This window comes from Myotis yumanensis, unplaced genomic scaffold, assembly GCF_028538775.1.
Source record: "Myotis yumanensis isolate MYYU_CA2020_CCGP unplaced genomic scaffold, mMyoYum1.0.hap1 SCAF_5, whole genome shotgun sequence".
In the NCBI taxonomy this organism is placed as follows: Eukaryota; Metazoa; Chordata; class Mammalia; order Chiroptera; family Vespertilionidae; genus Myotis; species Myotis yumanensis.
Window position 1 is genome coordinate 49,843,918 of NW_027223756.1, and position 15,070 is coordinate 49,858,987.

General features: G+C 40.3%; 1 protein-coding gene across 7 annotated transcripts in view; it reads right to left on the bottom strand.

Annotated features, from left to right (window-relative positions):
• Positions 1-15,070, bottom strand: part of INPP4B (inositol polyphosphate-4-phosphatase type II B) — a 593,476-nt gene that overhangs the window by 193,668 nt on the left and 384,738 nt on the right. For all 7 annotated transcript variants that reach the window (XM_070415225.1, XM_070415230.1, XM_070415224.1 and 4 more), the window contains 2 exons: positions 10,641-10,691; positions 3,746-3,825 (listed from right to left, as the gene is read on the bottom strand). In XM_070415225.1, coding sequence (XP_070271326.1) covers positions 3,746-3,825; positions 10,641-10,691 — 131 coding nt within the window. The remainder of the gene's footprint in view (positions 1-3,745; positions 3,826-10,640; positions 10,692-15,070) is intronic.

The following is a 15,070-nucleotide window of genomic DNA, read 5'->3' on the forward strand; positions in this document are numbered from 1 at the left end:
CTCAAAGAGGGTTTGTTGGCCACCAGTCAATGTCTACTGCCCTTATCCTATACTAGAGGCCCGTTGCAATAGGCCTTCCTTCCCTTGGCTGCTGACACTGGTTTTCCACTGTCATCTGGGACCCAGGCCTTCGCTCCGGCCGCAGCAGAGAAGCCAAGCCTCTTCAGTCTTCAGTCTTTGCTCCGTTCCTGCATATGCAAATTAACCGCCATCTTTGTTGAGTTAATTCGCATACTCAGCTGATTGGCTGGTGAGCATAGCAGAGTGACACCAATTTGCATGTTTCTCTTTTATTAGTGTAGATAATAAAAGGCTAATATGCAAATTATCCCCAAGGGCGGGAGTTCGACTGACCAGGAGTTAGATGTTCATTGGCCACCAGGGGGTGGCGCAGAACATGGCGGGTGTCAGCGGTGCTGGCAGCAGGTTGCATTGGAGGCACTGCCGGCCCCGATGGGCCCCAAGAAGAGCAGGACTGCGGCAGGATGGTGGAGCAGGTAAGCGGGCAGCACCAGCCAAGGCAGGTGTGAGCGGGGGCCCCGAATGCCCCACCACTTGCCCCACCAATTGGCCCTGATCACCAGCCAGGCCTAGGGACCCTACCCGTGCATGAATTTCATGCACCAAGCTTATAGTTTAATAGAGAAAATGTTTTAGACATACAGAAAAATTAGTGTTGCCAAATCATCAGAAATTTTGGCTGCACTCCTGCTTTTTAGTATCTAGGAAAGCTAACTGGAAGACTTTCAAAAGAGAGTAGAATGTATTCAAAATAGATATAACAAGACACATGGATGTGGTTTTTAAAATTCATCTCTGAGGTTCAAATAGCTATTGATAAGAAAAGGTGCTGTTACAGAAGCATTCCATCATACACAGAACTTTAAAGAATATATCTGGTGTTTAAAGTAAGATGATGTGTATAGTCTTTATCTCTGTGTAGGAAAAGCATAGTAGTAGTAGTAAGAGATTAAAACTCTAAACAAGTTTAATTTAATTTGAATAGAAAAATAATTTTTCATTTAAAACTGTATTGTCAGACTATGGCCAAGGTGCATCTCAGGTTACTGCGGAGGTTCAGAGGCACTCATAGGATTCTAAGAACAAACTTATTCTGATTCATTGCCCTGGGGTGTCTAGGACACCCGTGGGCTCCCAACATGTGAGATGATGGTGGCAATTTCGTGTCTTTATCACGCTGAGTGCACTTGTGGAGAAAACCATATGTCATAGTTTAAGGAGCCTTTCCTTATTATTTCCAGCTCTGGAGTGAAGAACAAGCCTTTGGGGGATTACATTTCAAATATGTAGGTTTTATCTGTTGTTCTTTTGTTTTTACAAACAACAAAAATGAAGTGTATATGTGTGTTTATGAAGGTTAAATTAATAAAATATAATAAAAATGTAAAGACATCATAATTTGGATCTTAACTTCTCTAAGCACAAATATTTGATGGTAGAAAATAAGTATTTATGGTTTGTGGGAAAGCAAAATAGTCCTAAAAATCAGATAAACAAATACATATGCAACAACACATTCTATGATACATATGTATATGCATCAATATGTATACCTATAAATGTTATATAAAATAGGGAAATCTTAAAAATAAACAGAAGACGAATGTTTATTTCTTTAATAGCCTTTCCCATACATCTCTATATTTTAAAACATAACAACCTGAGAATTGTATTGTGTTAAAGTGTCTGGACTATAAGTGGGATAAAAGTCAGATATAATCAGTACAAGGAAATATTTAAAACAAAACAAACAACCCAAAACAAGCTTTTTGTTCCTGACCTAATGTTCCCCAGCTCTGTACCACAGAGTCTCTCTAGTCAGTAGAGAGAAGATTAATTACATCAGAAGTAAAAAGACATGAAGCACCAGAAATCACAGGCTATGATAAGTCTACTGTGTCTGGTTCATAGGGAGGGAAATCGAAAAACTTGGCAAAGCACTAAAGGGAAAAAAAAATAATAACCTAGCCATTTCAGAATTGATTTTCAAGAATTATTTATTCTAGAAAATGCAACTCATTGTTTTTCAATTTGTTTTCTTTAAACACAATCAAACTCAACTGAACAGGAATTAGGGTTATTAAATCAAAAGTGGAAATTTGTTTTGATAGCCTCTAAATCTGAAATTATTATATTCCTATCTCCTTCCAAGGGTCGTACTCTCAACTTGACCGTTCTGTGCCTACCCTCCCTCAAAGGCTTGTATGTAGTCACTAATTTTCATTTTACCAACAATTTCCAGTCCCCTGATTTCGGTTTCCCAGGCAGTGTCTAAATGCTGTGTGGCACGCCGCTGTCAGTGACAGTTATGATAAAAATCACAACTGCTGCTTGTGAGTCAGCAAAAGGAGGAATAAAGTGTTCAGCATCTTATCTAGAAAACACATGACCTGCTGCTAGTTCTAAGTTAGCTCCGAGTTTTAACCCAGCAGCACTCTGGTCAGATCTAACCACCAAGCTAGGCTGCTAACAGGTTTTTCCAGGGCCCCAGTGCCTTTGAAAAACTAGACTTTTCAGCCGGCCCGTACACCCTTCAGACTGAAAATAAATGCAACAAAATTTTATTGGGAATAAAACCCCCCACACTATCAATATTTTAAATGTCTTCCCAAATAAAATACAACAACAACAAAATAACAGATGTTTACGAGACACCCTAAGGGAAGCCAGAGAGAAGATAGTGGCTTCCACGCTTACTTTTAGGCATGAATATAAATTACTTTAAATTGTGTGCTACCTATTAAGTCAAAATGCAAAACTGTTGTATGAGTCAGTACTAATCAGAAAAGAAGACAGCCAGCAGTACAAATTCCAACAGACGTCACAGCATTTTTACTAAAATAAATTCTTGGTACTAAGTGGTCCTTGGGGGCTGGGTCAGACAGCAAAAAAACTTAAGATACTATCTTGTCCCTGAGAGTCATCTTTATATTTCATCAAAAGAAGGGCATCTTCAGTTTACAACTAGGATTCTATACAATTTTTACACTATATAAATATTGCAAGGCAGTATTCTCCACTCCATGTACACATAATTGTAAAAGAATACAGTTATATAGCAACATATTATTGCTTCAAATTTATTATAAACTTAAAAATAAATATTTATTTTTAACATTCTTTTCATTATTAAAACACTATAGAACTTCCTGAAGATTATCTCATCTTCTCTATCAAAAGAAATTGTCCTTATACTATAAATCAGCTCTATCTATTGTCTGTTTCAATATGAGTCTATTTTAACATATGTTTATATTTAAGATAGCAACAAAATAAGCTTTAAAAAAGGAAATAACCATTTTACCCTCTAGTATCAAAAAATCTGCAATGCCTCTAGCCAATATATTTCCATCCTAGAAATGCACTTGATTTTAAAAGTAATATTTTGATAAGTAACACAAATTATTTAATAACATTGCTCATCACATCTATTGCTTTCTTACTTTCAAACAAATTTCATCCCTTTAATGATAATGCAATTCCCCTCCTCACCCCCCACCCCCCACCACAAGGGCTAATAAACTTTGACAATCTGAAACGTGAACTTGAATGTGAGCTTGAATAATTGCTGTTTCAATTCAACCTGTTGCAATGGAGAATGTAAGCCCTTTGAGAGCTGACATCTAAACATCTGCGAGAACTGTGACTGTCAAACCCAGCCAGCCCTCAGTAAATATTGCGGGCTAGGCATTGTAACGGTATTATTGCAGACCGAGAGACCCACCTCAGGCTCAGGGCTAGCAGTTGCTCCTTTGACCTCAGTAGCTCCCCCACTTTAAAACTGGCATAGCCCAGGAAGCTCCGCTGAAAATGAGAGAAAGAACAGTTTTCATTAACTTCTGAGGTTCCTAATATATCTGCTGTCATAGCAATCACACAAAATTAGTCTCTAGAAGAATAAGATGTTAAATCTCTTAGCCTGATAAACATTTCACGGACAGAAATACAATCATCACTGATATATCCACCTCATGGGGTAAGTCCCAGGGGTGCAAATGCATCCTTTTCATTAAAAACAAATACAAACAGCCTGGAAAATAACAAAATGTGTGACACAGAAGCCAGGACTGTTCCACTAGCTAATTTTCTCCCCATATGAAAGCTGGGGTAAAAGAAAGATGCTAAACTTTCAATATTTACCAATGCCACTGTCGCTCTTATTAGAATTCTTCGTCACTGGCAGCAACAACGTTGTATTCCAGATATGAGCAAATCTAGTTGTTGGAGCTATTTTTATGTGGGACTCTGGACAAGTTATAAATAGAAATGCTCTATTTTTCCCCCATCACAGCAATGCTTAAAAGCGTTTGTTTCCTTTGTTATTTCTATCCTAGCATGGGACAATTTCATCCTGACACACAAAAATAATGGGACTTGTTCAGTTACATTTTCTAAAATTGCTTTTTTAACCTATCATACCGGGTGTTGACTATCTGTGAATATCTACTTTCTCCACTCTTTGACTCATAATGTAAAGAATAAACTCTAAATTGGTTGTGCTTTTCCCAAATAAAAAAATATTTCATCTCTTTTTAACATTCCTGGCTTCTTCTGATTTAAAAGTCACAGTATTGTGGTATACCATAAATAGGATTTCTCATTCTCCCCTCAAGGTCAAGAAGTAAAGAAGAAAATATCAAACCCATATTACTGTCTGTGCCATTGCTGCCTAACACATTGTAATATGCTACAAGATCAGCACTACATCTTCCAGAACGTTCTGTCTTCATAAGTCTGCTATCAGGCTTCCCTAAAATGAGAGACTGGAGGCCAATTGGGTCTTTTCAGAGGAAAGTGTGCAATTATTCTGTGCATAAAAGGCTGTGTCCATGCTGAGTAATTGTTGATAACAAGAAAGGAAAGCTTCTGGTCCACATTTTTCTCCCTCTTTTCCAAGTTCTAACATAGAAGAACTGTTCCAAAAGGCTTCAAGGCAAACATTTAAAATAAACTCAGTTTTTAAGTTAGAGTTGCTTATATGGTAGTGGTGATAAACCCAATTCATTAACTTGAAAGTCAAAGAGATGGTTTAGACGCCGAGTCACCAAAGCCAGAAGCATATGATGCTAAATTGTTAGGTGGGGACTGTTAGGTGAAAATAGAGGGTTTGTGAAAATAATGGCTCACGAAGGGATGAAATGAGAGTGAACTGAGGCACAGAAGGATGCCCAAGAGCCATGTGAACAAAGCCTGAAGACACACAGGGCAGAGCAAGCCCATGAGAGATCAGCTGAACAGAGCATTACGTGACTTCATCAGAGATACCAACTACAGCATCCTTGTATACAAGAGCTCGGAGACTCTGCTATTCCTGGTTCCCTGTCCTGTTGGGTTTTTCTTTATTAGCACTTATCACAACACACACACACATGCAGACACACACACACACACACATCTGCTTATTCTGTACCCCCAAATAAGTGATATTTGAGGCTCCTCAAGGAGCTTTATTCTGATTTCTGATACCCTCCCCCCCACAGTCTAGCATACAGTAGGCATGTGAAAAATATTTACTGACAATGAATGAATGAATGGGATAGGCATAGCTTCAAGTAAGTTATTCTATTAGATAGAGGAGAAATGCTCTTTCTGCAGATATTTATAAACTACTATAATTCACTGAAACGTGAGAAATCAAAACAATGGTAGTGCGTAGATTGTATGCTGTTGTAGTAAGTTTCCTTTAACATTTTGTATTTTAAAGAGGTTTCACTTTCTCTTTCACTGATAATCAGCGTTTTTCATTTACATTCCATTTCTCACTTATTATCCATTCTCAAAGAAAACTTTTAACTGATCAGAAACTCCATAATTCCTCAGCATTTGCCTTTTGAGATTCTGAAGGTACAAAGGGTTTTGGAATAAATTAAAAACTACACATGTCATGAATGTTATTGTGGTCTCTTCGGCAAGAAAAAGAGCAAATGCCCCAGACTGGAATGCAGCAAGGAGACAGGTGGAGTGGCTATTTCCAGACATGGGCAGCAGACACGCCATGAGGCACAGCTGCAAGTAGAGACTGTGACCATAAGCCACTGACTGTCCCTCCTGTCCACCAGACCAGGAGCTGCTGTGGAAGCAGGACCTTGGCTTGACCATCTCTGAGTCAAGCGCAGCACCTGGGACATAGGGGCTGCACTGAGAATGCCTGCAATGTGCCAAGAATGCCCGTGAGTCCGTCCTGTCCATCACAACTGTCAGCCACATGCCTAATCTCAAAGGATAAGAAGAGACCTTACAGAAATAACACAACATGTTAAAAATCAATCTGGGGAAAAGGCGCCCCAGCATTACATTATAAAAATGTATCAAACCAGAGGAGGTGTTATGTAGGTATAAACGCTACCATATTTATTTAAAAAAAAAACACTATCCTGGGACTACATGTTGCATAAAATGCATGAATGAAACCGCAAAATTTCATGATAATGTATAATTGTTTCACATTGCAACACCAACAATGGCACTGCCTGCTTATACATTTATTTTCTAGAAGGTTTTTATGTATTAGTTTTACTTCAAAATAAATAAAACTAGGTCCCTCTGCACCTGCCCCCCCCAAAAAAAAAATTGGAAAACACATCATTCATTCCCATGAATATTCACTGGTCTCCGGTAAAAGAATGAATTAGAGGGAAAACAGTCTTTATTTTTGAAACCTGAATTTCTATGAGGGGAAATAGCCAACAAGAATGTAAAATAAATAATTTTGTTTAACCTAATGTAAAAGAATAAAAATATAAAACTATTTCATCTTTGCTGTTACTGTAACCATAATCATAAATTTTTTAAAAGAATTTTAATATTTCAAGTAGAACTCAAGGAACAATATTTTCCATCTCTCCTTCGGTGCTGTTTCTAAAATTCTCACCTTAAAGGCTTTAAACTGGAAGCTCCAATATCAGGGGGAAAATAAACAAGACAAACAAAGCATGTCAGCCTCCCTAGAGCTGGAGCTCAGAGGTCTGAAGTGTAGTCCTAAACCAATCATTCTGTTTCAAATGGAAACCAGGCAATTCCATCATCCCCCCAGGCCCCAGGCGGGTGTCCACTGATGGCACTGCCAGGCCTTGTTTCTCTGTCTTCTCCTTCACAAACCTGCGCTCTAGGATAAGTTACTCCACCACTCTAGGCCTTACTAGTAGTTTCTGTATGAAAAAGGTGCCTATGATCATGGTATACCTGTCTCATAGTCGTTGTCATTGGAGCCGAAGCTATCCAGGAAAAGCACTTAGTACATTCCTCAGAAAAAAGGAGGCATTCCATGATATTAGCTGTCACAGTGATTAAGATGATACACTCAAGCCCTGGCCGGGTTGCTCAGTTGGTTGAAGCATGATCCTGTGCACCCAAAGGTTGGAGACTCGATCCCCAGTTGTGGTGCATTTGGAGGCAATCGATTGATGTTTCCCTCTCATATCAATGTTTTGTATTTCTCTCTCTCTCTCTTCCTGCCTCTCAAAAAATAAAAATCAATAAACATATCCTCAGGTGAGGATTTAAAATAATAATAATAATAATAATAATAATAATAATACACTCAAAAGTCAGATGACTTGAAAGTGTTATAAGTCTACCTTAAGTACTTTTTGGAAAAGTGAGAGTATTTAAAAATATACACACATATTTTCTCATATAGTCTATGAGAAATTCCCACAATAAAATACACACACACACACACACACACACACAATAAACAATAGGTTCAGAAAAAATATAAATTAAAAGAAATACTAGATTACAAGTGCAAAAAAAAAAACACAAAGATACAAAGTTTGCATGGTCCTATACAGTTACTGTTGTTGCATGTTACCTATGATTCCCTATAGCTCATATTTTTGTCAGATCATGTGGAATGTTCAGCAGTGCCCAGGAAATGTCCATCTGGAATCAGAGAATGGCAGGGCTTGTTAAGGCACTGCCAGTCTGCAGGGGAAGAAACGGACCCAGAGGAGTGAACTGCTTGCACCTGGTCACAGGCCAATTCCAGTCCAGGCTTCTTGCTTTTCGGTCCAGCATTCTTCCACCCCCATCACACTAGGCCTCATTTCCAAGACAGGTGGCAATGCCTTTCCTTCTGACAGCGCTCTGCCTGCACTGCACGCGGCTCTGACCTTTCTAGCCTGCTCATGACAGGCAGCACTTACCACGATTGTTCTGGTCCAAGTACCCAAAGCAGGTGATTATTAAATGGCTTCATGCACGATTTCAATCACTCACTTGGCTGGAGTGTGTGATGTCAAGCGGAGGAAGAAAGGAAGGCACCTGTCTCAATCCCTGGCTGCTCTCCACAGGGACTGTACAAGTAAAGAGTTTATCTCACCAGCCTTCGCAGGGACTCTGAGCAAGTCACAGATATCCCGGATGCTCAGCGGGGTTGTACACCCCCCTGGAGCAGGTCCTCAATGGTCCCCTGGTCAAGCACTACTGCATAAGGAGCCAGAGGATGTACAACCTCATACACATGGCCATGAGCTGGGCAAACCTCTACCAGGTACATTCATCTAACTAAGCCTTTATCAAGAATACATGTCTCCTTTACAATGAAATTTGCATGGAAACTCCCAAGATTTTCCAAATACTGTCTAGAGCTGCACTATCCAATGCGTAACCACCAACTTGAGCCCTAGCTTGAGCTGTAGCTCTCAATTAAGATGTGCTCTAAGGGTGAAATGCACATCAAATTTATAAGATGTGGAATGAAAAAAAGGGAGTGTGATAAATAATTTATTGATAATTAATTATATTGATTATATTTTGAAATGATAATATTTTGCAGATAGTATAGGGTTAAATGAAATATTAAAATTAATCTCACCTGTTTCTTTTTACTCTTTTAAAAGCCTGGGCTCCTAGGAAGTTTAAAATCACATTTGTGGTACACATTATGTTTCTACTGAATAGTGCTGGCTTAGAGGTTAAATGGGCACAACTGTAATACTTTGACCTATTCTTATAAAACTACATACAGGAACTGTGGTGTAAGTTTTCAAAGATCTCTGAAGAGCTGATGGTGATATCATGAGGCTGATACACAACATCTACCCTCACATAACTTACAAGACAGGACCTTTTTCAGAGCCTGGGTATTTTTTTTAACTGTCAAGCCTAATAGTTACGGTTACACAGTTTCCCACCCCACAGGAATGGAAAGTGGGTACATGCACAATCCACACTGAAAAAAACATCGTACCTATGTTTGTGCTCACGAGAGAGCCAGCATTTCAATCATCTGCTACGCAGAGGACTCCGTTAGCCAGCGTTGACCTGAGAAACATCAGAGCCAACAGAAAGGGACCCTCCCCCTCCCCGTGGACAAGCAGAGAGGAACCTGTCCCCTTGCCTCTCCCCTCATCACAGCATGAGCAGCAAGAGCAGGAAAGGGTAGGACATGCGTGAAAATCAGACTATGCTCGCCCCCCACCACAGGCTGCTAGAGGCACAGAGATGTCCAGCCTGCAGTGGAAAATGGTGTCAGGAGAGGATGGAAGAAAATACTTTAAAATCAGAGATTCAAGTCTTATAATGAATAAGATGTATTCCAAGAACCTGAATGAGAAAAAAAATAGCAGGGAAATTCATACAATTAGGTCAAGATAGCAATAAAGCTTCAAGCAAGGGGGATTTAACACAGAATAGTTGGGTCGGGAGGTGGACAGTAAGAGGGAAACCATCTCATCCTGAGCCTCAGAAATAAATGGACTTCCTTATAAAATAATTATTAACTTTTTAATAGTTACAAATTTCAAAAGGCCTTACACTTGATGAAGGATGGGTAAAGGGTGTGATGACAGTGCGCAGTGGAGGACCTAGCTTGAAGGAGGGCGCCTGGGGTGCACAGAAACAAAAGGTGTCTGATCTCAACCCAGATCAGGGAGGAAGACAAGTGCTTGAGCAATGAAGGCCTGAGGCTGGGAAGAACTTGCTAGGCCCTAGGCCCGCTGGAGAAATTAAAACGAAGCCCCTGTAGTCTAGGCACAGAGACTGGTAGTGAAAGTGAGAGCAGCCCACGAGGTGAAGGCAGAAAACAAAGCAGGGATATTCTCCTGAGTCAGAGGTATTCAACCAGTCCCCAAGAGGAAACAAGAAGCTTGTGTTAGGCATGAGCGAGCACCAATACCCTTTCCCTTCTACCCTACCAGATTCAGAGATGGCTGGCATTCTTCTCGGGCATATATTTGAAGGGCTGCCTTGCCAGGTTCAGGTGGCATGTTTTGACAGGTTTAAGCAGCAAGAAACAGAAAGCATCACAGTCCGGTGGCTGGTTGGTTCTCTGCCTCCTTCCTGAAGAGGTAGAACTCACGTCTACAATTTCCCCAGCCTCCCGGTGGTCCAGGAGTGTTAGCTGGGAATTGCATCTCAGCTACCTGCAGGGCAACTTCTAGACGCCTCGCTAGCCAGCCTGCCTAAATCCTGATTCACTGGAGGATTATTTTCAGGAGATAAGAAATGTATTCCATGCAACTCAGCAAATACGTGACAGAGCTTCCTCATATACTCACACCCTGTCAATGTAACTCCGTTTCATTTGTCAGCTACTAGGCAGGAAGCCAAGGAAAACCCAAATCATTAACTTCGAAGTGATGAGCGCGCCTTTTGGAAACAAAAGAAGCACTTACCCCAAACTCCGGCAGGGTATCCTTGTGTTCAGGCAGGACACAGGTTCGAACCTATGGAGAAAAACAAGCATTTTCCAGGTGAATCTGGAGTAGAAACCAGTGCAGAAGCTTCACAGGTGCTGGCTTTTACTTTGCTTCGTCTGACGTCAGTGCAGACTCCCTGGTTAATCATTGCTGAAGTACCTGTGTACAACCCCCACTGCAGAGCAAGGAAGCTGTCCCTTTATAGCTCCCAGCTTTTCCAATGTTTCTGAGTACACAGGGCTGCCTGGATCCTCACACACCACCACTTGTCAAACAGAGATATCTGGCCTGTAAGTGAATCAGCTTTAATTTCCATAAAAAGCAACCCTCATTCAATATTCCCGGGAAATGATAGAACTGGTGTAGAGGAAGTTATTCATATATGCTCAATAGATATTTATTCTCTGAATGAGCACCCAAACCCACAGTTCTTATAAGTTCTCTCTCCCACTCAAGAACTCTGGGCCTAATTGTCAGATACCATTATCTAGATTCACTTGAAAATGAATTCTCAATTGGGGGAGAGGAAAACGGTGTAAAATAATTAGTCATCTGGGTAGGCTTTTCACAAGTTTGAAAAGCATTCCAAGTGAAATATCAACACCTTGGATAATAAATGTGAAAAGTGTTCCATGTGAACTATCAACCTGTTAGATAATAAGTTGACATGAGTCTTCTGAGCAGTCCCGCTTAACCTGGCTGGGCATTAGAATTACTGGGGACCTTTTCAAACTTTGGTGATCTATCCCGCCCTCAGACATGGATCCTTTTTTGAAAAATCAGTACAGAGGTCTTCTAATTTTTTACACTTGTCATGCCATGAATTCATAGGGAATGGGCTCCTGCAGCTCAGGCTCCTTTCCATTGGATCTCACATAGTGTGTTTCTCTTGGTAGAACAGGCCGGCACTCCAGTTGAACCCAGGTATCTTTCTCTTTGACTTCCTTCTCTTTCTGATCATGTTCCTTCACATGTTTCGGGAAGCTATCTCGGCTCTTAGAGTGCTTACTATGCTGAATCCATACATTAGTTCTCTTGGCAAGACTCTTGCCCTTGTTTGTTCACAGCAATGTCCACTGCATGCTGGGTGACACTGTAGCCTCTACCAGTTTTGCCACAGGAACAGCTGTGGGGCATCCCTTGATGCCCACAATATCACCTTTCTTACAGATCCGCATGTACGCGGCCGAAGGAGCAACCCTAAAAGGCCTAGAGAACACAGAGCCGGTGCCTCTCCTCTTTCCCTTTGTGTTAGTCATTTTGGCAAATTAATGGAAGATAGTGGTTCCGGCCAAAAAGCCAGATGTGGATTCCAATGTTCAGTGGCCAAGTCTACGGTTCTCTATGTTCAGCCTAAGAAAAGGTCTTATAAGAGTGCATCTGATCCGGACTGATGACAGCTGCCAGGAAGTAAAATCTCAACAGACTGAGAAACCGCTCCAGAGAATGGCAGTTTTGCAGTTTATTTTACACATTAGAATCAAAGGAGGAGACATAAGGAGGGTTACGTGAAATCCATTGGTGGTAGATTAAGGGGGCAGGAGAAAGCAAAGCGAGAACTCTCTGGGATTGGATAAAAAGCAAGATGTAGAGACACTTCTTTGATACTGCTGAGTGCAGGATAGTTAACGTTTACAGCGCACAGAGGATATGTGGGGGACAAGATAGCAATGTGGTGTCCTGCCCTGTTGCCCCTGGTTGTACCTTTGATGGGGCTAGAAAAGAAAATGACTCAGACATTTCAAAGGTACGTTATCTTAGATTCACAAAGACAATGTCAAAGGTAAAGGTTGACCCGTGACAGGGAAGTTAAAGGCCCAGGAAGTGGCTACCACTGTGACCCACTTTCAGCCAGGAATTTCTACCTGTGGGCTTCCCTGCATGGTCACGTTAGGACTCTGGGTTTGAAAAGCCACCGTGCAGGACTTGCAGGTTTAGTACGTGGCCTCTTTTTCATCCACATCTACTTAAGACAAAAATGTTTCAAATGAAAAGAAATCATGACTATCTTTCTCACTTAAGAAAAAGCTAGTAAAAAGCAGGAGGAAACATAAAGCCTAAATTTAACATTATTTCAGTTGAAGTAAGAATGAGATAACAAGGTAATTTTGTGAGCCAATGCCAGCCCAATAAATTCCATTAAGTAAATAGAAATGAATAAATACAGATCTACTAGTACATATTAGCACACTCTGCTAAACTGGAGAGCAGAGGGTTGGGAGGGCTGATGGAACAGAGGAACCCAGGACACCTGGACCAATGCTGTAGAGGTCATTTTAACAAAATTCCTCCAGAGGGACAGTACTAATCACATTGCTTTTAAAATCCTTTCACCCCTGACATGCCTGACCCTACCAGGTCAATGTGCCCTGGTTGAAGGGATGTGTAAAACGACCCTCCTAATGTCTAAACATGTGAACCAGCTCCTAATGGCCTACTCATCTTTACCATGGTTTCCAGTTCCTTCAAAAAGCCTCAGGCCGTGGTGAAACAGTCCATTTTAACTTCCAGCTTAGCACTCTTTCTCTGCTTCTTTATGACACATCCAGCTCTATCGTGGGCACAATTTGTCAGTCATTATGACACAAAATTGTTCACCAGAGCACAAAATAAATGACAAGAGAGATGGACCAGAGTAAACAACACAATTTGCAGAACACACTCGATTTCATGAGGATTTCATGATGCAGCGCTCACTGGAGAAGAGCATTAGCAGTTTGGTAGCTGCATCAATGTTGTTTAGTCCACAATGTTCAGCTGCAATATTCAGCCTCATTAGAGGGAAATCATTAGCTGGCCTCAAAGGATGAGGAAACTACATATTAATAGTGGCCTGTAGTGGACCATACGGTGTGTATGTGCATATGGTGTCTTTCTCTCACTCTCCTCCACCTTCTTTCTCTCTCTCTCCATATATATAGTATGTTTATATGGACTACATACATATGATATATATATATATTAGAATGGACTATATAGACAGTGGATAAGTATTCACACACATGCAACACATAAACACATACATATATGTGTATATTTATACATAATTTAAAAATTATTTTAACACTCAAATATCATTATCTAAAGGGATATGCTTGAATTTAGAAATAAAGTGAAAAAGTCAGAAGCTGGTGAGGGTCAACATATGCAGAAATGCATAAACTACATGATATATAATGTTGGACAAGTTGGAATTAATAGTAAAAATTCCTGCAACATGGTCATTAAACTCCAAAATTTATATTGATTTTATCAGTAGAACACTTATTCCTTATAAATATAAATAAACTAGAGGAACAAGATTCTCAATCCAAATTTATGCACAATTTAAAAAAAATCTAAAGATATCCACAGACAAGATTGCCATATCCAACATGTGTGTGAAACTGTGTTACTTCACTTAATAGAAGCACTTTTGAAAAGTACACATATGTCACATTTTCCTAAATCGAATTATGTTTACCAGTAAATCACTGATTTAGAGTTTCTGACTTTGAGAAACTGAAAGACAAAACTTTTGTAAACCAATTTTAAATTCTATAAAGTCAGATTTTCATATGAAACATTTGTTTATATTAATATGCATGTATATTTCTAAAACATTTATATTTAAGGTCAATGCTACTGATATCATGACATGTAGGTTACACATCAATGAAGCATTTCTTTTTTAAATATATTTTTATTGATTTCAAAGAGGAAGAGAGAGACAGAAACATCAATGATGACAGAGAATCACCAATCAGCTGCCTCCTGCATGACTCACGCTGGGGATAGAGCCCGAAATCCAGGCATATGGCCTGACCAGGAACCGAACCCATAACCTCCTGGCTCCTAGGTCGATGCTCAACTACTGAGCCACACCAACCAGGCCAATGATGCATTTCTTAGGTAATATATACCCCTCATTACAATGACCTTAAATTAGGTGGCCAGCACCGGGTTTGCTAGTGAATAAGGTCCCATTGCTTTCATTTGGGACTTTAGAGTCTAGTGGGTGAGGCAAATGTATGAATAATCCAGTACAATGTAATGAAGGCTGTGCTGGAAATGTGAGCATTTTCCTGTGGGCATCCAGAGTGAGTAGTAACTAATTCAGGCTGTGAGTGTCAGGAGAGGTTTCACAGAAGAGGTGGTGTGGGTTCTGAAGGATGAGTAAAAGTTTTAGGCAATGAAGGATATGACAAAGCAAGCTGGTGCTGTATAGAAGGCATGCATCAAAGAGTTATAAAAGCCCATTTGTGGTTGAGAAAGAGTGGGTGTTCCTTGATGCTATAACATGGGGACCTTCATGAAAGGGGCAAGAGGTAAAAATACTTGAGGATACAGGTTGGGATCATTTGCTGTAAAGGGCCATCTATCAAGGAGCTTTATGCAATTTATAGGCACCAAGAAATCTGGGAAGA